At 42.7% G+C, this 24,109-nt stretch overlaps 1 protein-coding gene across 2 annotated transcripts in view; it reads left to right on the top strand.

Annotated features, from left to right (window-relative positions):
• The window catches only part of KIF5C (kinesin family member 5C), a 208,426-nt gene that overhangs the window by 112,774 nt on the left and 71,543 nt on the right, over window positions 1–24,109 (top strand). For both annotated transcript variants that reach the window (XM_003405850.4, XM_023542961.2), the window contains 3 exons: window positions 39–143; window positions 561–709; window positions 17,526–17,674. In XM_003405850.4, coding sequence (XP_003405898.1) covers window positions 39–143; window positions 561–709; window positions 17,526–17,674 — 403 coding nt within the window. The remainder of the gene's footprint in view (window positions 1–38; window positions 144–560; window positions 710–17,525; window positions 17,675–24,109) is intronic.

The raw sequence follows: 24,109 nt of genomic DNA, 5'->3' as shown, positions 1-24,109 counted from the left end.
GTCCCATGTACCTCACTGCTTTCTCTTCTCCCTGGTAGGTCAGCAAAACTGGTGCCGAGGGAGCCGTTCTCGATGAAGCTAAAAATATCAATAAGTCTTTGTCTGCTCTTGGAAACGTGATCTCTGCCTTGGCAGAAGGGACAGTAAGTGATCCTGTTTTCATCTATTAAATAATATTATATGATGTCATCTTTTGGGTCACCCTCTTTCCTATGCACTCCAGAAATTCTTTTTTTTGTTTGTTTTTGTTGTAAGAATATAGGTAACACATCATTTGCCAAATCAGTATTTTTCGCATTTGGAAAAGGACAGAGGGAATCCTGGCCGTGGGCACTCTACTTGCTGGGAGATCCCATCCCTTGAGATGTGTGAATGGTGACACTAATTTCCTGGGTCACAGAACAGGCGTTCTGAACTTGGGCGAGGTCTAAAGATTCAGCCACAAATTCCTATTTTACGTATTTCTAAGCTCAGCATCTCTGTCACTGACTTGCTTGTCTCTGTGTTTCTTCTTTGGATGGGCTGTCAAAACCAAGGCTTTTCTTTCTTTTCCTAAATAGAAAACACACGTGCCGTACCGAGACAGTAAGATGACTCGAATTCTTCAGGACTCGCTTGGCGGGAACTGTCGAACCACCATTGTCATTTGCTGTTCTCCCTCTGTCTTCAATGAGGCTGAGACCAAGTCCACGCTTATGTTTGGACAAAGGTGGGTGTGGTCTCTTATGCCCCATGCTTCTGAGCATCCCAGGTTCTCAGGAGTGAGTGGGAAGGAGCTGGTATCAGAGAAGTAACCCAGTGAGGTAACACGCAACCTGGAGCTAAATTGCAGCTAGCAGGTCATCTGTGGCATTCTTTACTGAGGCTAAACAAATATTCATGTTGTTGGATAATGGGCAGAAACATGCCAGTCAAAGATATGATGTTAAAAAAAGGCCCAAACTCTTATAGCTATCAGTGTTGGTGGAGTGCTTCTTTGATTCATCATGGAACGGATGAATCTAACTTAGGTGTACATGATTTCAAATGTGTAAAACCCAAGACTGATTTGGGATCCATTATAAAGATAGAACAATGGGAACCTCTATGAATGTAGGGTAGTGGCATCAATAGCGAAGGGAGGAAAAAGTATTCTGATACTAAGCCTTAGGGGCAGGGGGTACAGAATGTGTGTCAAGGAAAGTGGTAGGCGGCAGCCATCTTCAATGCCCAAATGATACTGCCTAGATATCTGGGAGGTGTTATGTGTTAGTAGGTGTATCAGCCAGGGTTCTCCAGAGGAACAGAACCAATAGGATATGTGTGTGTGTGTGTGTGTGTGTGTGTGTGTGTGTGTGTGTGTGTGTGTATATATATATAGACAGAGAGAGAGAGAGAGAGAGAAAGAAATTTATTTTAAGGAATTGCCTCATGTGATTGTGGGGGCTGGCAAGTCTGAAATCTGTAGGGCAGGACAGCAATCTGGAAACTCAGGCAGAATTTCTGTTAGTGTTCCTTTTTGGAAATCTCAGTTTTTGCTCATAAGGTCTTCAATTGATTAGCTGAAGCCCACCCACCTTATCAAGGCTAATCTTCTCTCCTTAAAGGTCATCTGATTGTAAATGTTAAAATCGACAAAATACCATCACAGTGATACCTAGACTAGTGTTTGACCAAAGAACTGGGCATCATAGCCTAGCCAAGTTGACACATAAGATTAACCCTTACAGTGGGCAGCAAGGACAATTTGATAATTGTAAAACAACATGATGTGTGTGGGTTAGTTGGTTAATACCTTCCTTTCCTTTCCTTGTCTACTCCCTCCCAATTGCCCAAGTCCTAACCTCCCTCAGTCACGTTTCCTCAGTTTGGGATGTTTAACCCCTATTCTCTCAGCCATGGCTGCCTCAGGTGTTACTTCCCAGAGTGCTTGGTCTGCTGTGGATTTGGGTGATCTGAGGCATGTTCATTGCTCAGTGGGCTGAGCCTGGACCTGAGGTTGGGAGATGTGGACTCTGTTGCCATCATTCCCTTCAACTCTGAAAAGTGGTATGATCTTCTGAAAAGTTGTCAGCTCTCTGTGGGCTTCATTTGCCTCATTTGTGAGTGACTACAGTGTGCTCTCTTTGCTTCCTCTTGGACTGTGCTGTGTGGCTTTGCCTGAGAAGTAGTTTAAGACACCTAAAGAAAGGATAGATGGGGGCGGGCATTCTGTATGGGGAATTGGTGTGGCTTGTTTAAACTGCCTTAAACCCCAGTCATTTCTTGAGCCCTCAACAGAACATAGAGTTATGAAGTCATGGAACCTGTGGCCTTTCTATGTAAATAATAATTACATTGAGATCCTGTAGAACTAATGTGTCTTTTAAACTAGATTTGGATCCTTCCTCCCAAATTAGCTCCTTGATTAGCTAAATGCTTAGGTCAGTGGGATTGCAATAGGATAACACCTTTTTTTCTCAAAGATCACAGGATACCCAGTAAACCAGCATCTGCTTATGGGAAACATAGACTGTTATGGTAATCATCTTGCCCCTGTCCCCCTGGGTCTTAAACTTCTTAGCTTTCACAATTTCTTCTGAAGGCATGTTTGAGCAAACCAGCTCCAAATGCATTTATAAAGGAAACATCTCTTTAAGAAATCCACACAGACAAAGCAAAAATGTTCTGGATCTTTGTAAGCCAGAGTCACCCTAGGGCTTTGGTGTGTCTGTTGCAAGGTTGCTGTTAGTGGGCATTTTTAGCTGTCAACTGGAAAAGTTGTAGGCATAAGTTCAAATGATTTTTTTTTTTTCCTTTTGATCTTGGCGAGGTCATCATCAGCATCTTCATTGTTACTAACATGATTTTTTAGTTCCTGGTGTGTATGCTGATCACATCAGAATCGTCATAGCTATTCTAACAGGTAAGCGCTATGTCATCATGGTACAGATGATGACATTGAAGCTTAGGCTCAAAGCACCTGAGTCCACAAGGCCAGTAAATGCCTAGCCAAGATGTCAACTGTGTTATCTAACCCACAGTCTCTCACTTGAGGCTGCTTAATGAAGAGCCTGGTTGAGCCCACAGGCATCTGGCGTCAGTAAACCCATTTTTGGTTTGCTTTTAAATTTTGTTGTGGTAGAATATACATAATACAATCAAGTATTATTCATAATAAAGAGAAATGAAATTCTGACACATCCTACAGCATGGAAGCCATGCTACATATGACATAGCCCCGCCAAAAAAAAAAAAAGTTTGCCACTTTAACCATTCTTAAGTATACAATTCATTGACATTAATTACATTTACCATGTTGTGCTGCCATCACCACTATCTATATCCAAATTTTTTTCATCACCCCAAACAGAAAGTCAGTATCCCTTAAGCAAGAACTCCCCATTCTACCCCCACCAGCCCCTGGTAACCGCTAATAAACTTTGGTCTCCATTCCTTTGCCTATCCTAGATATTTCATATTAAGTGGAATCATACAATATTTGTCCTTTTGCATCTGCCTTATTTCACTCAGCATAATGTTTCGTCCACGTCATAGCATATATTAGGAGGTCACTTCTTTTTGTGGCTGGATAATATTCCACTGTATGAATACCCCATATTTTGTTTATCCATTTATCTGCTGATAGAGAATTGGGTCGTTTCTACCTTTTGGCTGTTACAAATGATGCTTCAGTGAGCACTGGCGTGCAAGAATCTGTTTGAGAACCTGCTTTGGTATATATCTAGGAATACCCTTGCTAGGTCATATGGTAATTCTGTGTTTAATTTTTTTGAGCAACTGCCAACCTGTTTTACCCAGCAGCTGTACCATTTTACAGTCCCACCAGCAATGCACAAGGGTTCCAATTTCTCCACATCCTCACCAACATTTCGTATTTTTCGAGTAAGCCCAGTTTTGAAGCTAAGTTTTGTTCTCGTTTACGTCTCCTCTCTGAGCCTCCATCTTCTCACCTGTGGAAACAGATACTAATACCTACTTCTGAGATTTGTGGGAAGAATAAAGGAGTTGCTTTATTGTTACTTTGTACATTGGCTGGCAGGCCACTAGTGGGCTTTCAGTAATTGCAAATTCCCCTTTTCCTCTGTCTTAAACAATCAGACGATGTTGAGGCTTGGGAAGGTCACAGTAGAGAATGAAGATGTTGATATTCAACATTAGGGACAGGACTGAAGTGTCACCAAAATTGTTGCTTAGAATGAACGGTTAGAGAAATATTGCTGATAATTTGGGATTCCAGGGAATAAAGATATGTCAGTTGTATTTTCAAATGAAATTGAATAATCTAGCTTCTGAGCTCTGTGAGGGCAGGGACGGGGTTTGTCATTGGCATCAGCAGCCAGTACAACTAGCGCACAGTAGGTGCTTAGTAAATAAGTGTTTATCAAGTGAATAGTCGTAATCGACTCGACAGCACTGGGTTTCGTTTGGTTTTTTCAAATGAATGAATAGATGAATCTAAAGCTTACTGCATGGGATTCCTCAGAACATGAGGGCAGTTGCTGAACTGTGACACCGTTATATCGAGAAGTTTGGTTAGGTTTAGCTCTGCTTTGTTTTCCAGCGTATAATTAGAAATGTGTAGAATTTTGTTCCTTTCCTCTCTTCCTGAGCTAGTTAATGAGTTCTTAAGGACACCTAACTTCTCTGTGGGGCCGATGTCTGCTTTATTGTTAAATATGTGTACTGAACCCAATTACACAGCAGACGTGAGTCTGAACATCGGATTAGACACGGTGTCTGATAGCTAATGAGATCAAGCACTTTGAAATCAGAAAAGGCTGCTGGGCACATCCCAAATTCAGTGTAACGAGTGTTCATTATGTTCTTGTTGCAGGCGTGGCCAAACCTTAGAGCAGCATGAGGTTCGTTAGTTATTCCTGTGCAGTTCCTTCAAAGATGTGAAGAAAGGACGTGTTTGTTGCCAGGCTTGATTGTATCGATGCTCTGAATAAAACAATATTTTTTATGTCCTTTCAAGCAGTAGAAACATGATAGAGTCTCCAGGTGCCTCAGGTTACCCTACCAAGTCAGCACTCTTCAGTAGTCTAGATTTGTTATTGGTAGCAGCCTTTGAGTCTGTTCTGACTGGCGGAGACCCCATGTGCAGAGAGTACAATTGCTGCACAGTTTTCAAGGCTGTAACCTTTCGGAAGCAGATCACCAGGCCTGTCTTCCAGGAACCTTTGGATGGGCTCAAACTGCCAACCTTTTGGCTAGTAGTCGAGCATTTTACCATTTGTGCCACCCAAGGACTCCAGTCTAGATTATATATGGATTTAAAAGAAAAAATATATATATATTGTGTCTATTTCTTGGTTTCACTGACGCATTTTGGTTCTTCTGTTTGTTCAGGCTTGTGCTCTTTAGTCCCCTGAACACCTAGCATTGTGCTAGGTAAAGAAGAAGTAGAAGGCATCATCTATGCTCTTAAAGAGCTTTTAGTCTCACTGAAGAGACAACACCTGAATTCCCAGGCTGTAAGCAGTTGCTGGGTAGTACGAAAGGTTAACGCTCTCACTGCTAACTGAAAGGCAGGTGGTTCAGGTCCACCCAGAGGTGCTTCAGAAGAAAGGCCTGGCGATTTACTTCTGAAGAATCAGCCACTGAAAACCCCATGGGACGCAGTTCTGTTCTGACACACGGGTTGGCACTGAGTTGGACACTATAGCACATGCTTTCATTTTTAAGTAGAATCTAAGCCAGACTCTGTGGCAAAGCTGAACATTTACTGCCTTAAGGGAACGGTACTCAAATTAGAGCATTTTCATTGTGTGGTTTTAAATTTTTTTTCTGACTTCTCGCGTTTTATTTTTTGTCTTTACTCTTCCAGAGTACGTTTATAGTACTGTTCAAAAAAAGATATTTATAAGTTTAAAAGTGTGAACTCATATCACCCAATTATCCTGGAAGCCTTTTTAACATTCCTTTATTTGAGGTGATAATAAGGAACAGGGAGCCCGAGGAGGTAGACCAGCCAGTTTAGAGAAGGCCTAAATTGGCCGACCTCGGGCATCGAGAGATTTGATTGATCCAGCGCGAGTAATTCACAGGCTCTATTTGTATGTTGAATGTGGAAGGAGAATTTGAAAGTATCTGATAACTCAGGGAAAATGGGACTGTGTCTTCTTTTCCTGATGCATACTTTCTTTTTTGAAGTCATGCCGTCTAGTGCTGAGTTAGTGGTCCATGGATTAGGCACTGCTGGCTGCCTGAGTAGTGTTGTGCAAGATTGATGTCACCAGAGCATGATAACAGCTTTTCTCTGTGGGTAGGGTGAGTACTCTGTCAGAGTTATACCCTTTGCTCCCCCTTTTTTTTTATTATACACACTGTTAGGTGCCGTTCAGTTGATTCTCGACTTACAATGACCCCATGTGACAGAGTAGAACTGCCCCATAGGGTTTTCTAGACTGAAATTTTTACTGGAACAGATTACCAGGTCTTTTGAAGAACTGGTGAGTGGATTTGAACTGCCAGCCTTTGGATTAGCAGCTAAGTGCTTAACTGTTGCACCGCCACGGCTCCTTTACGCTTTTGATATAACATAAAATAAGATTTAAACCACCTCTTGGAGGACCTGTTACTGAAATACCAATAAGTCAATTTATGCTCTTAGAGGGGGAGATATCACAGGTAATATAACCTGATCCTCATCCAAGTCAGTCATTTCTGAGTGTTTCCCAAGAGACTAGAGCTTTTCAAAAGACACACAATTTAAAGCTTTTCATTTCTCTTTCCCTACCTCCCCCTACTCATGAGCAGAGAATGGCCTTACCAGGAGCTTACCAGGAACTGGAAGATGCTTTGGAGAAGTGGTGTTTCTAGAAGGTGTTTTATATGGGAACCATGGCTCAGAACAGATTAAAAGAATACATGTGCATGTATGTTCTGTGCACATACACACACACACCATTCAGAGTGCAAAATCACATATTACAGGTTTATTTTTCTATGCAGTGAAAGTATGGAGTTGTCTATAGCTCCTTATTCAAATGCCTGAACACCTGTAGAGGGAAGAAAGATGCTGAAAACAAGATAGGAAGGCACCAAGAACAAACATCTTTCTGGCCCTTCCAGGGAGGCCAAGATAATTAGAAGAAATTCTCTCCAACAGTTTTAGTCTTTATATCATTTAGAACTGACTATGACCAGAAGGTAACGCTGGTGGCATAGAGGTTAAGAGCTACGGCTGCTAACCAAAAGGTCAGCAGTTCGAACCCACCAGGCGCTCCTTGGAAACTCTATGGCAGTTCTACCCTGTCCTATATGGTTGCTATGAGTTGGAATCAACTCTATGGCAAAGGGTTTTTTTTTTGGTTGTGGCCTGAAAGTATGAATTATTGAAGAACTATTGAGGAAATAGATGGGGATAGGATTTACCAGAACACAGTGATCTGGGCCAGTGGTCCCAGCATATTCCTCTCCAACAAGGGCTTAGTTCAAGTGCCAAGTTATGAGGACACCTGTAGATTGAATCAGCTTTGGGTGCTTAACCTGGGTGATGAAAATGGAATCGACAGCCTTGGAAGCCTGTCCATGTGCTTCTTGAATGCAAACTGCAAAGAGGGTGAAGGAAGGACTCAGTAGTAGTTGTTGTTAGGTGTTGTCAAGTCAGTTCCAACTCATAGCAACTCTGTGTACCACAGAATGAAACACTGCCCAGTCCTGTGCCATGCTCACAATCGTTATGCTTGAGTCCTTTGTTGCAGCCACTGTGTCAGTCCATCTTGTAGAGGGTCTTCCTTTTTTCCACTGACCTTGTACTTTACCAAGCATGATGTCCTTCTCCAGGGACTGATCCTTCCTGACAACATGTCCAAAGTATATAAGACATAGTCTTGCCATCCTTGCCTCTAAGGAGCATTCTGGTTGTACTTCTTCCAAAACAGATTTGTTAGTTCTTTTGGCAGTCTGTGGCATAGTCAGTATTCTTGGTCAACACCACAATTCAAAGGTGTCAGTTCTTCTTGGGCCTTCCTTATTCATTGTTCAGCTTTGATGGGATCGAGAATACCATAGCTTGGGTCAGGCACACGGTAGTCTTCAAGGTGACATCTTTGCTTTTCAACACTTCAAAGAGGTCCTTTGCAGCAGATTTACCCAATGCAAAGTGTCTTTTGATTTCTTGACTTCTGCTTCCATGGCTGTTGATTGTGGATCTAAGTAAAATGAAACCTTTGACAACTTCAATCTTTTCTCCGCTTATCATGATGTTGCTCACTGGGCCAGTTGTGACAATTTTTGTTTTCTTTATGTTGAGGTGTAATCCATACTGAAGGCTGTGGTCTTTGATCTTCATTAGTAAGTGCTTCAAGTCCTCTTCACTTTCAGCAAGCAAGGTTGTGTCATTTGCATAATGCAGGTTATTAATAAGTCTTTCTCCAATCCTGATGCTCCATTCTTCTTCACATAGTCCAGCTTCTTGGATTATTTGTTCAGCATACAGATTGAATAGGTATGGTGAAAGAATACAACCCTGACACACACCTTTCCTGACTTTAAACCAATCAGTATCCCCTTGTTCTGTCGGAACAACTGCCTCTTGATCTATGTAAAGGTTCCTCACGAGCACAATTCAGTGTTCTGGAATTCACATTCTTCACAATGTTACCCATAATGTGTTTATGATCCACACAGTCAAATGCCTTTGCATAGTCAATAAAACACAGGTAAGCATCTTTCTGGTATTCTCTGCTTTCAGCCAGGATCCATCTGACATCAGCAATGATATCTCTGGTTCCACGTCCTCTTCTGAATCTGGCCCGAATTTCTGGCAATTCCCTGTCGATATACTGCTGCAACTGCTTTTGAATGAGCTTCAGCAAAATTTTGCTTGCATGTGATATTGTTACCCGATTAGGGTTTGTGCCCTGGAGCAGTCGAGCCAATGAAACATACTCCAAGTCAGAAAGAGTGAGAAAGTACATTAAGGAGATGTGTACATCACTGGGGACCCGACAGCAACACAGGCTGTCTCTATGGAGCCCCAAAGAGCAATTTTACATTAGAGCTTGTATAGACTCTTACAAGGGTTTGAAGTGCCCTTGTAGTTACTAGGCGGAGGTATGCTCTAGAGGAGTTATTCATTACAGGATAGTGACAAAAGATACCTGCCAGACATCTCTTTATTAGGCTGAAGATATACATATCAGATACCTGGGCTCTAATTTTCCGGTGGGAGTTGTGGGCCACAGGTGGTCTTACATAACAAAAGGTTATTTGCATCAGTTTAAACAAAAGAACAAGGTCGTTAACATTAGGTCAAAACAAAGTCATTAACAGAGGTATGTGAAGGAGGGGCCAGGCAGAGGAAGGAGAAAAGCTTATAGGTTCATCATGGCCTTAGTTATGTCAAGCTCTCAGTCGCCCATTTTGAAAAGGAGAAAACATGCTGGGGAGTATTAGGGTTACATTAATAATATTGTTCCATAATTTCCACATTCAGTTGGATCACGTATCTTGGGAATAGGCATAAATATGGATCTCTTCCAGTTGGTTGCCCAGGTAGCTATCTTCCAGGTTTCTCAGCATAGATGAATGAGCACTTCCAACGCTGCATCCATTTGTTGAAACATCTCAATTGATAGTCTGTCAATTCCTGGAACCTTGTTTTTCACCAGTGCCTTCACTGCAGGTTGGACCTCTTCCTTCGGTACTATCGGTTCCTGATCATACACTACCTCTTGAAATGGTTGAACACAGGATAATTCTTTTTGGTATAATGACTGTGTATTCCTTCCATCTTTTGACGTTTTCTGTGTTGTTTAAAATATTTTCCCCATAGAATTCTTCACTACTGCAACTTGAGGCTTGAATTTTTTCTTCAGTTCTTTCACCTTGAGAAATACTGAACCTGTTCTTCCCTTTTGGTTCTCTATCTCCAGCTCTTTGCACATGTCATTATAATATTTTGTCTTTGAAATCTTCTGTTCAGTTCTTTTACTTCGTCATTTTTTCCTTTTGCTTTAGCTGCTTGATGTTCAAGAGCTAGTTTCAGAGTCTCTTCTGACATCCATCTTGGTCTTTTCTTTCTTTCCTGTGTTTTCAACGACCTCTTGCTTTCTTCTTTGTGAGATAAGGTCCTTGATGTCATAGTACAAAAGAGATTGACTCAAGATACAACCTAGTCCTGTAGATGGTGTCTGGCCTCATTAACATAACTGCCACTGATCCTTCCTCATTAACATTATAAAGGTTAGGATTTACAACACACAGGATAATAATATCAAATCACAAATTGGTGGACAACCACCAATACTGGTGATCATGGCCTAGCCAAGTTTGTACACATTTTTATGGGGCACCATTCAATTCATAGCAATCAGAATCAGATAATCTGTTGCTGAAAGCTAGGCCTGACAGTGTTGTCTCTGCTTTTTCTTTTAAGAATTTTATGATTTTAGTTTGCATATTTAGGTCCTTAATCCATTTTGAATTTGTTTTTGTGAATGGTGTGAGGCATGGATCCTGTTTCATTTTTCTGTATGTGGAAATCCAATTTTTCCAGCACCATTTGTGGAAGAGACTCTTCTTTCCCTATCAAATGGACTTAGCACCTTTGTCAAAAATCAGTTGACCATAGATGTATGGGTTTATTTCTGCGGTTTCAATGCTGTTACATTGGTCTATGTAGTTATGGCAGTACCAGGCTGTTTTGATTACTGTAGCTATATAAAAATAGTATGTTTTAAAATCAAGAAGTGTGGGTCTTCCTACTTCGTTCTCTTTGAACATTGCCTTGGCTATTTGGAGCCTGTTGCCATTACATGTAAAATTGAGGATAGGTTTTTGTATTTCTGTAAAGAAGGCTGTTGAAATTTTCATCAGGATTGCGTTGCATCTGTAGATCACTTTGGGTGGTATTGACAACAACAGTAAGTCTTCCAACTATGAATATGGAACATCTTTCCATTTATTGAAGTCTTTTTTAATCTCGTTCAGCAATGTTTTATAGTTTTTGTTGTGTAAGTCCTTCATGTCCCTAGTTAGATTTTTTCCTAGGTGTTTTATTTTCTTAGATGCTATTGTAAATGGAATTGGTTCTCTAATTTTCCTTTCAGATTTTGTATTGCTGGTGTTTAGAAACCTGACTTGTTTTTGTTTGTCGATCTGTACCCCGAAGCTTTGTTAAATTCATCCGTTAGCCCCAAAAGTTTTCTTGTGGACTCTCTGGAATTTTCTCTATATAAGATCATATCATCTACGAATACAGATCATTTTACTTCTTCCTTTCCAATCTGGATACCTTTTATTTCTTTTTCTTGCTCTGGATAGGACTTCTAATATAATACAATATTGAACAGAGCTGGTGAGAGCAGGCACCCTTCTGAAGGAAGGTTTTTAATTTTACTTTAAATTTGTTTAATTTTATTGTGCTTTAGGTGAAAGTTTACAGCTCAAGTTAGTTTCTCATTTGAAAATTTATATACGTACTGTTTTGTGACGTTGGTTGCAGTATCCGTAATGTGACGGCATGCCCCCTCTTTCTACCCTGGGTTCCCCTGTGTTCATTCCTCCAGCTCCTGCCTCTTCCTGCCTTTTCGTCTTGCTTTTGGGCAGGAGTTGCCCATTTGGTCTCGTATATTTGATTGTAATGAGAAGCATGTTCCTCCTGTGTGGTACTGTTTGTTTTATTAAAAACCAAAAACCAAACCAATTGCCATTGAGTCGATTCTGACTCATAGCAACCCTATAGGACAGGGTAGAACTGCCCCGTAGGGTTTCCAGGGAGCAACTGGTGGATTCAGACTACTGACCTTTTAGTTAGCAGCAGGATGTTTAACCACTGCACCACTAGGGCTCTGCTTGTTTTATAGGCCTGTCTAATCTTTGTCTGAAAAATGGGTTTTGAAAGTACTTTCAGTTCTGAGTTAGCAGAGTGTCTAGGGGCTGTAGTCTTGTGGGTTCCTCCAGTCTCTGTCAGACCAGTAAATATGGTCTTTTTTGTGAATTTGAATTTTGTTCTATGTTTATCTCCCGCTCAGTCTGGCACTCTCTGCTGTGGTCCCTGTCAGAGCGGTAGGTGGTGGCAGCTGGGATTCATCTAGTTCTTCTGGGCTCAGCTGCTGGAGGCTGTGGCAGTTGTGGTCCATTAGTCCTTTGGACTAATATTTTCCTTGTGTCTTTCATTTTCTTCATTCTCCTTTTCTCTGAACAGGATGAGATCAGTAGATGTATCTTAGATGGGTGTTCACAAGCCTTTAAGACCCCAGACACTGCTCACCAAAGTAGGAAGTAGAACTTTTTATTTATGAACCATGTTATGCCAGTCGACCTAGATGTCCCCCAAGACTGTGGTCCCCAGCTCCCAGCCCCAGCAACTCGGTCTCTCAAGGTGTTTAGATTTGTCTATGAAACTTTTTTGATTTTGCCTTGATCAGGTTGTGCTTACTTCCCCGATATTGTGTGTTGTCTTTCCCTTCACAAAAGTTGACACTTGTCTACTGTCCAGTTAGTGATTTCCCCTTCTTATCCCTCCTCACTCTCGTAACCATCAAAGAATGTTTTTTCTGTGTGAAACCTTTTCTTCAGTTCTTACAATAGTGGTCTCATAGAATATTCGACCTTTTGTGATTGACTTATTTCACTCAGCATATTGCCCTCCAGATTCATCCATGTTGTGAGATGTTTTGCACCTTCATTATTATTCTTTATCATTGCATAGTATTCCATTGTGTATATATGCCATAATTTGATTATCCATTTATCTGTTAATGGGCACTTAGGTTGTTTCTGTCTTTTTGCTACTGTGAATAGTGCTGCAGTGAACATGGGTGTCCATATGTCTATTTGTGTGAAGGCTCTTATTTCTCTAGGATATATTTCTAAGAGTGGGATTGCTGGATCGTTTGATAGGTTTTTTTTTTTTTTTTTCTTTTTCTTTCCTGCCCTCTCTTGCCTTCTGGTCCTTGTCCCTGGGCTGGTGTGCCCCTACTCGTTTTATTTTATGGGCCTGTCTAATCTTCAGATGAAGGGTAAACCTCAGGAGTGACTTCATTACTGAGCTAAAAGGGTGTCCATGGGCCGTACTCTTGGGGTTTCCCTAGTCTCTGTTAGGCCAGTAAGTCTTGTCTTTTTTTGTGAGTTAGAATTTTGCTCTACATTTTTCTCCAGCTCTGTCCAGGACCCTCTATTGTGATTCCTATCAGAGCAGTCAGTGGTGGTGGCTGGGAACCATCTAGTTGTATTGGACTCAGTCTGGTGGAGGCTGTGGTAGTTGTGGTCCATTAGTCCTTTTGACTAATCTTTCCATTGTATCTTTAGTTTTTTCATTCTCCCTTGCTCCTGAAGGGGTGAGACCAGTGGAGTATCTTAGGTGGCCACTCACAGGCTTTAAAGACCCCAGATGCTACTCACCAAAGTAGAATGTGGAACATTTTCTTTATAAGCTATGTTATGCCAATTGAGCTAGATGTTACCCGAGACCATCATTTGATCGGTTTTTAATTTAAGTTAAATCAAATTCATTTTTTCTTTTAAGTCCTCTTTAAGAAATCCTTACCACTCCAAGGTCTTGTAGATATTCTCCTATGCTTTCTTTTATATGCTTTATTGTTTTAATTTTCACATTTATATCTATGATCCACCTGGAATAGAATTTTTTCTTTTAATAGAATAGCTGGTTGCCTTTGAGTCAATGCCGACTCATAGCGCGACCCCATGGGTTGTAGACTTCTTCATAAGGCTTTTTGGGCCACAGTCTTTATGGAAGTGTGTCACCAGGCCTTTCTTCTGTGGCACCACTGGGTGAGTTGAACTGCATACCTCTAGGTTAGTAGTAAATAGATTTTATCCATAGGATGGATTTGTGTAATAAAATAGGTAAAGATCCCCTTCATCCGGTATCATACGTTCAAAGGACCATTCGTTCTCACTGAACTCCATGGACCACTTTATCTTAAATCAGATGACTGTATATCTGAATGTTTTGGGATAGTTTATTCTGTTTCTTTTCCTAGTTTTTGGACAATTTAATCAACTTTAATTACTGTGGCTTTATAATAAGTGTTGATACCCAATTCTGTAACTTTGTTCTTCAGAATTGTCTTTGCCATTCTTGGTCTATTTCATTTCTATTATAAATTTTAGAATCAGCTTATCAGTGCCCATGCACACATAGTATCCTCCTGGGATTTTATATGGGATTGTTTTAAATCTATAAAACGATTTTGGGAGAAATAGCATCTTCCCCATCAGTGTGAGCTGATTTCTTCACATCCTGCCTTTGGTGGGCAGAGAGGCAGCCGCCCATTGAGAACTGAATAAAGTCTAGGGTAGCAGCATGAGACATGGTTTCTCACTCTTGTTTTGAGATCTGAACAGGAATTGGGTTGGATGTCTTCCATCTGCCCCTGGATAATTTTTTTCATTTGAACATTTTATTGTGCTTTAGGTGAAAGTTTACAGAGAAAATTAGCTTCCTAATAGTTTATACACTAATTGTTTTGTGAAATTTATTGCAGTCTCTGCAGTGTGTCAGCACTTTCCCCCTTGGGTTCGCCATTTCCATTTGTCCAGCTTTCCTGTGCCTTCCTGCCTTCTCATCTTTGTTTTTGGACAGGTGTTGCCCATTTGGTCTCTATACTTGATTGTTCTAAGGAGCACTTTGCTCGCTGGTGTTATTGTTTGTTTTATAGACCTGTCTATATCTGGCTGAAAAGTAAACTTTGGGAATGGCTTCAGTTCTGAGTTAGAAGCGTGTCTAGGGGCCATAGTCTTGGAGGTTCCTCCAGTCCCTGTCAGACCAGTAAGTCTGGTCTTTTTTGTAAATTTGATTTTTGCTTTACATTTTTCTCCTGCTGTGTCTGGGACCCTTTATTGTGATCCCAGTCTCTGGATAATTCCTGAACCCTTCTCCTCCCTGCTCTGTGCCCTGGAAGGCTGACCTGTTTGGATTACTGCAGTGGGCTCCCTTGCCTCTGGCTTCCAATTAGGTTTGACCAATGGGCGGGCAACAGAAGGAGGGAAGCCGATGAGGTTGTGGTATTTATTTCCCAGCTCCCTCTCTGCAGGGTCACTTTGGGTCAGCTGTGTCACTAAACCAAAGGCTGTTACAACTCCTGCCAAGCATCCTTCCCTTTTAGCTTCCTCTCTTTGGGTCCCCTTCAGCCCAAGTATGGTAATTCCTTCCATCATCTGGGGTTCCACACTATCCCTTGTTTTTTCCCGACACGTACATTAAAACGATGAGATAGCACTGCACACCTGTTACCAAAAAACAAAAGAAAACCTTTTGCCATCAAGTCAATTCCAACTCCTGGCGACCCCATGTGCTATAAAGTAGAACTGCTCCCTAGGATTTTCTTGGCTGTAATCTTTATGGAAGTAGATCGCCAAGCTTTTCTTCCACAACACCAGAGGGTAGGTTCGCACTACCACCCTGTAGGTTACTAGTCAAGTACTTAACTGTTTGTGCCACCCAGGGACCCACTCACCTGTTGTTAATTGCCATCAAGTTGATTCGGCCTCATGGTGACCCCATGTGTACAGAGTAGAACTGCTCCAAGTCTGTGACCTTTCAGAAGCAGATCACCATGCCTGTCTTGTGAGATGCATCTAGATGGATTTTTACTGCTAACCACCTGGCCGGTAGTTGAGCACTTAACCATTTGTACCACCCAGGGACTCCTACACACCTATTAGAATGGCCAAAATACAAAACATTTTATTATTAAGCTCTCCCCAGATTACCCAATCTGAATGGGATCACCCATTTCCTGTCAGGACCCTGACTAATATAAAAGTATAGAAAAGTAATTTTCTGGGCAGTTAAAAGAAGTTTAAGGATGAATACCATTATACCAGTGCGAACCTTGCTGGGTCTGCTGGCTTCACCTCCCTAAGTATAGCATAGAGGCTCTTTCTTTTTCTGGTATCATTTGAAATCATCAAGGGACTCTTTATGCTTTAAAAAGTAAGATTAGTAGCCTCAAAGTGTACCATTAAATGTCCACAAGCATTTTAGCCATAGGTTATTTTTCACTTTCTGACTTAGTAAGTTGTTAATGGATGCTGTAGTGTTGTGCTTGTATCTGAGAAACATCCGTGCCACCGCCTGAGGAGGTGAGAGTGTCAGACCAGCACAGACTTTCCTCTGAAAAATTAGAGTTGAAGTACTTAATTCTGGGAACAGCAGCCTCAAGCTACAGTGAACCAGAGAGAATTATACTAATTATTAAGTGAAGTCTTATGTTGAAGTTGTTTAACTCTTCTTTTGACAGTTGAGTTATTTAGTTGTCTATGTTAGGAATTAATTTTTGGAATGACGTCCGTAGTGCTGGTGAGAATTGCAGAATTTCTTTCACTGAAATAGAAGTCATGTCTTAAGTGTCATTTGATGACAACGGTAATTAACCTGAGTCACACATCAGATAGTGCTGGCAAATATGATGGTGCAATAAATGTTGGGCATTGAAAATGATAAAGTCAGTAGCAGATAAGACAGGACAATTGCATATTTTTAGGTGAAGTTTTTAGCTTTTTAAAACTGCATGAGGTTGTGTATATGTTCATTTGTGTGCATGACTAGTGAATCATGTCTTTTGTTTCTAGTATCACCTAAAGCTGGCACTGCCTTTGCTTCCACCATTTGTTCCCTTGAGTTACTGTCCAACTACCAGGCATGTGGCATCACAATCCCCCAGACCACAGGGCCTTAGAAGACCATGCCATTCTTATATTAGATGTGGCAAAATGGTGGCCATTAGACATGTTTGTCCCACAAATTATTTTGAAAAATTTTTTAAAACTAGGAGATACAAATTTTAATAAATCTCAATTTCTGGCTTTCCTTGGAAAACTGGGTGACCTGAGAACAGTGGGCCCTTCATTTTTGCATTGTGACTTGGCTGTGATGGGGAATGTGCTCTGCAGGTAGCCATGGTTTCACCTGGTATCCTCACGCATTTATGTGACCCACCTGACCCTTGAGGCATGTGTTGGCGTGTGTTCAACATATCAGGGATGCTTCTAGGTACCGGATCTGATTCATTATATTAAAGATTGGTTATATTATTTCCATCTGTATATTATTGATATGAGAGACTGCAAGCTCCAGGTGGGCAGAGACCGTGCCTCATTTGTCTCGGGAGACCCCAGTTCTGGCACAGACTAGGTGTTTCATAAACTGAACTGAATTGAAAGAACTCTGTATTTAGGAAGATGCTCTGGGAGCGCTGTGCAGGAGGTACTAAAGGAGGATGTTGAAAGTTTGAAAAAGGTAATAAACCATACGTCAGGCCTGAGAACATATACTAAAATGGTGGCAGGGAAGGAGAGAAAGAGGAGACACTGAGAGACAATTCCAATAAAAGTCCATTGGATTTAGACTGGTGGGCTGTGAAGGAGAAAAGGAGTGAGTTTGGAGCCTGAAGGAGTAATGATGCCATTCATACAACTGGGAAGTGGTAGGTAAGTCACAGCACCCCTCTGCTCCCCTGTCTCAGCCCTTTGAAATGAACAGATTTAGAGGCTTGATTATATTAATGATCCAGCTGATGCTGATAGCTGTGCTCAGAATTTTTCCCTCATGTTTTTAATCCTAGAGCAAAGACCATCAAGAATACAGTCTCTGTGAACTTGGAACTGACGGCAGAGGAATGGAAGAAGAAATATGAAAAAGAGAAAGAAAAAAACAAGACTTTGAAAAATGTTATCCAGCACCTGGAGATGGAGCTAAACAGATGGAGAAATGGTAAGAAAGAATGTAGAGGAAGAATGAGGCCGAAGTGTGTACTTTTTTTCTTGTGACTGCTGGCATCCTGGGAAACGTGAGGGAAGGAGGGGTGAAGGTGAAGCTTAGTCTTGCCTGGGAACAATGTGTGGGAACAGCCAGATGTTTCTCATTCCCTAGGCAGTTCCTTCCCCCAGCCCATCACTTGGCTGGCATGCATTGTCAGTGTGGGCGTGTGACAGTTTGCAAGGTTGCCTTAACCTCTTTCCAATGAGCTGTCCATCTATTACTGTCATTCACTCTTTGGTAGCCATAATTGAAGTTTGGAGGGCAGTGCCTCAGACTTTGTGGCTCTTACTGCCTTTTTTTTTTTTTAATGTCATTCTCTCTGTGAGTTTTGTAATTGATTTGGAGTAAGTCACCTCTGTCATGTATTTTCTTCATTTTTTGCTTGCTTGTTTGTTTAAATCTCCTTCATGTTCAGCTTCTTCAGAGCCAGAAGTAGAGGGTTACTGATGAAACTCCATGCTAAAATGGAGTCTTAAAGGCTTATTTCGTAACTACTTTTTTTTCCCCCCTAAATGTTCTCATTTCTACTGGGAGAAAATATCTCATAGACTTGACATGCAGTGGGTGGGTGGGTTGTGGGTGAGGTGTTGAAGAGGGGTTTCCAGTTCTAAGCGCAGAGTATTTCAGTGATTTTAGCGTTGTGACAGAGATCAGAAAGGTGTCTTTTTTTACTGAAATGAGACGTGTGTGTGTGTGTGAGAGAGAGAGAGTGTCTCTCTTTCTCTCTCTGTCTGCCTGTAGGAAGGTAGTGGGTAGTTGGAGGTTGTTCTTCAGATTCTCTGCAGCTTTGTTCAGTGTTTATTTCAGGTGCTGCAGCAAACCTCAGCCTTGAGTAAGTGCGGGAGCCTGGGCTGTTGTGCAGGGAGGTGGTGCTGCCTGCCTGTAACTGCAGAGTTAACGGCAGGTTGTCCTGTGATTATATGTTTGCCGTGGCTCTTTGCTAGTAAGAGTGGGGTGTCAATGAGCTACTGCTTAATTGAAAAACAATTACGTGTCTGATGAGAATTTAAGAGAGGTTCAAAAAATGACCTAGTTGCCTAAATAACACAGTTCCTTTCTTTTTGGAAGAATTTCTTGCTGCACGTGTGTTTTGAAAGCTGCTAGAATGACTGAGTAATTCAGCACCTTGGGCTGGGGGATGATTCCTTGCAATTTGGCAAGAGTAGGAGAATAGGCGGGGTGCTTGGTGAGGCTGGGAGCGGGTGGCCCTGTGGAGTTTTGTTCTATTTCTGGGACCCTCTGGGTCAGCGCTCTGCTGGGTGACCAGGACATTCAGTAAAGCCTGTTGCTGAAGGGTGGGGGGCTGGCCTTAGAGACATTGTGAAGTTGGTGACTAACCTTGTTTTTTCTCCCCATATTTTTCTGTCTCTTGCCAAGCTCTAACCCTCCAGTTCTTTGTTCCTCATCAGATGCTGTCCTCTGGGATCTGCCCACTGCCCTGTTTGTCTAACCCACCTTTGTGCTAGCGTTTCTTTTGGACACTGGCCTACCTGTGTTCTTGGTCTCTTTGTTTAGCCTCCTTACCATCATTTTGTCTGTCCTGCTTCTATGCCCTTTCAAGGTGAGACCCTACATATACCCTTGTTGTTGTGTGCTGTTGTCGATTCCCACTCATAGTAACCCTGTATGACAGAGTAAACCTGCCTCATAGGATTTCTTAAGCTGTAATCATAGGGAGCCCTGGTGGCGCTGTGGCTAAGTACTTGGCTGCTAACTGGAAGGCTGGTGGTTCAAACTCACCTGGTAGCTCCGTGAGAGAAAAGACTTGGTGATTTGCTGCCTAGGAAGCCCTATGGGGGCAGTTCTACTTTGTCATATAGGGTCGTTGTGAGTCAGAATCGACTTGATGGCATACCACCACAGCAACAGTCTTCATGGTAGCAGATGGCTAGCTCTTTTCTCCTTTGGAGCTGCTGAGTGGGTTCAAACCACCGACCTTTCAGTTAGCAGCCAAGTGCTTAACCTGGTGGCACAGTGGTTAAGTACTACAGCTGCTAACCAAGAGGTCAGCAGTTCGAAGCCACCAGGTGCTCCTTGGAAACTCTATGGGGCAGTTCTACTCTGTCCTATAGGGTCGCTATGAGTCGGAATTGACTTGATGGCAGTGGGTTTGGTTTGGTTTTTGGCACATAATAATAAGTAAACATGTGACTAAAGCATGTGCCGGAGATTAAAGGGCACACAGTCAGGCATGGTCTCTGCCCTCACGGAGTTTACAGTCTGGTAGGGGAGGTAGTCTCCAGTCATAATCACAGAAATAAGCGTGTAATGATAGTCAGTGCTGCATAACAAGAAGGAGGCATACAAGATGCTGAGAGAGTTATTACAACAGGGGACTCTGACCTTGATTGAGAAGTCAGTGAAGGCTTTCCCAAGTAAGTGACATAAAGAATAACATCTGAAAGACGTAGCAGCTAGCCAGGTGAAATTGGAAGTGTGAGGTAGAAGTGGGAGTGGGGTGGAGGAAGCCCTGTTTACTAACTAAGGCCCTTAGGAGTAGGGCAGGAAAGCCAGTGTGGAGAGTTGGGTGGTGGGGGGAGGGGGGAGTGGTGGGGAGGTGGGCCACTAGCCTGAGATGGGCTGGAGGGATTGACAAGGGCTATACTGTACTGGCTTCTGCAGTCCTTGTTCAGGATTTTGGTCATTATCTTGAAAGCAATGAGAAGCTATTCAAGGTTATAAAACTGCAGATGAAGATTTGCATTTTTGAAAATCCATTGGTTACATTGGAGAATGGATGAGATGGGGCAGGAGGAGGTACCAGGAACTAGGGCAGTATTCCGGGGATGAGCTGATCGTCATTTGTATTGAGAGTCATGGCAGTAGAAAGGGAGAGAAATGGAAGGATCTGAGTGGTGTCAGCAGGGCTTGGTGATGAGTTGGACATGGGAAGAGGGAGGTATCAAGGATGGCTTCGTTTTCTGTCTTGCTGAGTTGGGTGGAGGGCAGAGCTATTCACCCAGAAACCCTGGAGAAGAACCAGACTTGAGGAGAGGGAGATGAGGAAGGTAGTTTGAGGAGCCTGTGGACCGTCCAGGTGAAAATGTCAAATTAGAAGTTAAGCCTGAGGGTCTGGATTTCGGGAGCAGCTGCCAGAGCTGGAGAGAGGAATTTGAGTTTTCTGGGGTTTGATCAGCTATTGAAGCTATAGGTTGTAGGGGTGAGGTTTCCTGTGGAGAGAGGATAGGGAAGAAGAGAAGAGGGAAGAGACTGTTGAGAATCCCCCTCCCCACCACACCCATCATAACTGAGTAGCTGAACATTCCTCCTAAATGAGCATTCATATTGTAAAGGTGATTTCTTTTCTGGAGGCAAAAGTTTTTTGTAAAGAACTGACTCTAGTGGTGGACATTTCAGGCTGGAAGGGGGTAGTGACGGGCGGTGAGGCAGGTGGAGACAAGGAGTGGTCTTTTGGCCAGCTGTGACTACAGTGTTATCTCAAGGATTAACTGCATCACACGATATGCCAGCATACGTTACAGGCACGCCATGGGGCAAACAAAACCAGGCTCCTGTTGTGTTCCTAGGCTGTGCATTTCATCCTTAAGTACCCTGTATGGTAAGCATTAGTATCTGTACTTATAAAGGCAAGTAAATGAGGTTTAAACCCCGCCCCCCCCCCCCCCCCCAAAAAACCTGTTGCTGTCGAGCTGATTCCAACTCATAGCGACCCTATAGGGTAGGGTAGAACTGCCCCACAGGGTTTCCAAGGAGTGTCTTATAGATTCAAACTGCCGACCTTTTGGTTAGCAGCCATAGCTCTCAACCACTACACCACCAGGGTTTCCAAAATGAAGTTTACAAAGGTGAAAAGACTTCCCAAGGTGACTCAGTCTGTGGTAGAGCTAGGGCCTGAAGCTAGGGAGACTGACTCCTAAGTTTATTCTCTATATTTTGTCTGTGCAGCCTGCAGATCGAGCTAGCCCTAGTCATTTGTGTTAGGCCAGTTAGATGAGTATGAAATGTGCTACACCAAAAAGAAAGAAAGAAATGAATGAATGAATACATAGGCAAATGCATGTAAGAAGGGACCGAAAGCTCTTGAGTGGTGTCCCCGTGCCCCAGTTCTCATTCCTTGTAGCAGAAGCTATGAGGGTATGGCTGGTTTGTGTAAATGAGAGAACTGGGAATTTGAAAGGTGGACTAGAGAAGAGGCAGTGCCCGCCACTAAAATTTTGAGTGGTGCAATATCACCAGCTTTCTTTTTAAATTTGGCACATACATTGGCTCCCAACTTCCAGGAGACAGCTACTTAGTTGCCCTCAGTGCTTCCTGGGAATTCATATTTCCACATTGTCATCTGAACGGTCGGAATGCGGTCAAGGAGCCTTGGCAGTCCTATGTACTCTCCCTTGGCAAAGAGGTTTTTGGTGTTGTGTGATGTGTTTACAATTTAAAGTTTGACTGCTATCCTTCAGCTGCTGGTAGAGCCAGGACGAAAGAGTACAGCAGAGAAGAGTATGTGTGTGTTTTCCTACTTGCTGTTACATATAATGGGGTATAGCAGTACAAAGTTTGAGAAGGGAAAATGGTGTTGTAACTGCACATACTTAAGAGCGTCTAAGCAGATAATATAAATATGTGAAAGGAGGTGTATTTGATAAAATTGGGAGTGATGGGACTGTGCCACAGGAGAGGACATGCAAAAGTTGTAAAATAAACCCTATTACTGTATTTTTTTCCCACCATCACTCCTGTCGCTCCCATCCCCAAGCCACCAATTTGCAGCCCATCCTAGCCTGCTGGGCTACTTCCAAATGCAGGCCGGCAGTTTTCTCCTCTGATCATGGTAGAGTCTTGATTCCCAGAAGAAGCCTTGTGCCTTGCAGCATATATGCTATGTGGTTGTTCCTAGTCTCCATCTAAGTCACTTCCAACTCATGGCCACCCTGAGTGTGTGGAGTAAAACTGCTCCCTAGGATTTTCAAGGCTGTGACCTGTTGGAAGCAGATCCCCAGGCCTTACTCTCAAGGTACCTGTGGGTGAGTTTGAACTGTCAACCTTTCAGTTAATAGTCCAGCACTTACCTGTTTGTGCCACCCAGGTGTATACCGTAAAAACCAAACCAAACCTGGTGCCGTCGAGTGGATTCCGACTCATAGTGACCCTACAGGACAGGGTAGAACTGCCCCATAGAGTTTCCAAGGAGCGCCTGGTGGATTTGAACTGCCGACCATTTGGTTAGCAGCCGTAGCACTTAACCATTATACCACCAGGGTTTCCGATATATGCCATAAAAAAAAAATGCCATAGCAAGGCTTTATTCATTTCTGATATTGCCGTAAGGTAGAATAGCTCTGGGCATGTGCATGGCAGCTTAGGGGAAGGCCACTCCTTGTTTCCATGAAGGAAAGAATGAGGAGAGCCACCCACTTGGCCTGGTTTAATTTTCTAGTGTGGCAGTTGTGGTCTTTGGTTGCAAGCAACAAGAACTGGCCCCGCTTGGCTTAAACAAAAAAGAGAATGCATTAGGAGGATGTGAGTGATGCACAGAAGCAGAGGAGCAGCAAAGGAACCACGCTCCGACAGGAAGAAGCTGGGGCTGCTCCAGGGATGCAGGCAGCAGGAACTAATTGCCAGGTCTCTTAAGGGGCCACACTGGAGTGAATACTGTCTCAGTGTTTTTCCCATCCTTGCATCATTATGTCGGAGATTCAGAGTCTCAGGAGAGAAGTAAGAGCGCTCTACTTGGTGGTGTGCCTTGGCTGGGGAAGACAGAGCATGCTGATACATTGTCCACTGAAGACTGTACGCGGTTGGGAGGGGTGTGTGTGTGTGTGTGTGTGTGTGTGTGTGTGTAGGGTAATTCCTCTAAAGGAAGTTGAGTACTGTTATGAAAATGGGTGTTGGGTGGCAGAAAAACAACAAATGTCCACTACAATCTACTAGTGACATCTTGTGGGCTATTGCTGATTGCCGGTCTTCAAATCTGGAGGCACTGCTTGGCCCTTGTACCTCGTGGAAATTTATTCTGCCTGCATTCTTAAGGAACAGAGAGATGGAGTGGGGCAGTTGACAGAAATAGGATTTTCTTTTTTAGCTCCATTGCTTTGTTGATTGCATGTGTGAAAAGGACACGAGCAGCCCTTGATGGTGGGGATAGATTTGGATAGGAGCAATATTCAGAGTGAATTATGGTTCCCAGTTCACCCTCTACGCTAGCCATCAAGAACACTCTTGACAGGGGTGGGGGAGGGCAGCTATGTGGAGTTCTGAGGTGCTTGGTCCATAGCTCCCTTGTGCTGCCTGGTCAGTCTTTACAAGTGCCCTCTTCTCTGATACTTCTTTGAATGTAGTACTTAAAATAACAGCTTTTTCAGGGGCTTAAGTCAGAACAAGGAGGACCTGATAATCTGGGTGTCAGTAGTGTGCAGGGAGATGACTTGA

This window comes from Loxodonta africana, chromosome 6 (genome assembly GCF_030014295.1).
Source record: "Loxodonta africana isolate mLoxAfr1 chromosome 6, mLoxAfr1.hap2, whole genome shotgun sequence".
In the NCBI taxonomy this organism is placed as follows: Eukaryota; Metazoa; Chordata; class Mammalia; order Proboscidea; family Elephantidae; genus Loxodonta; species Loxodonta africana.
This window is presented reverse-complemented; position numbering and strand designations above follow the sequence as displayed.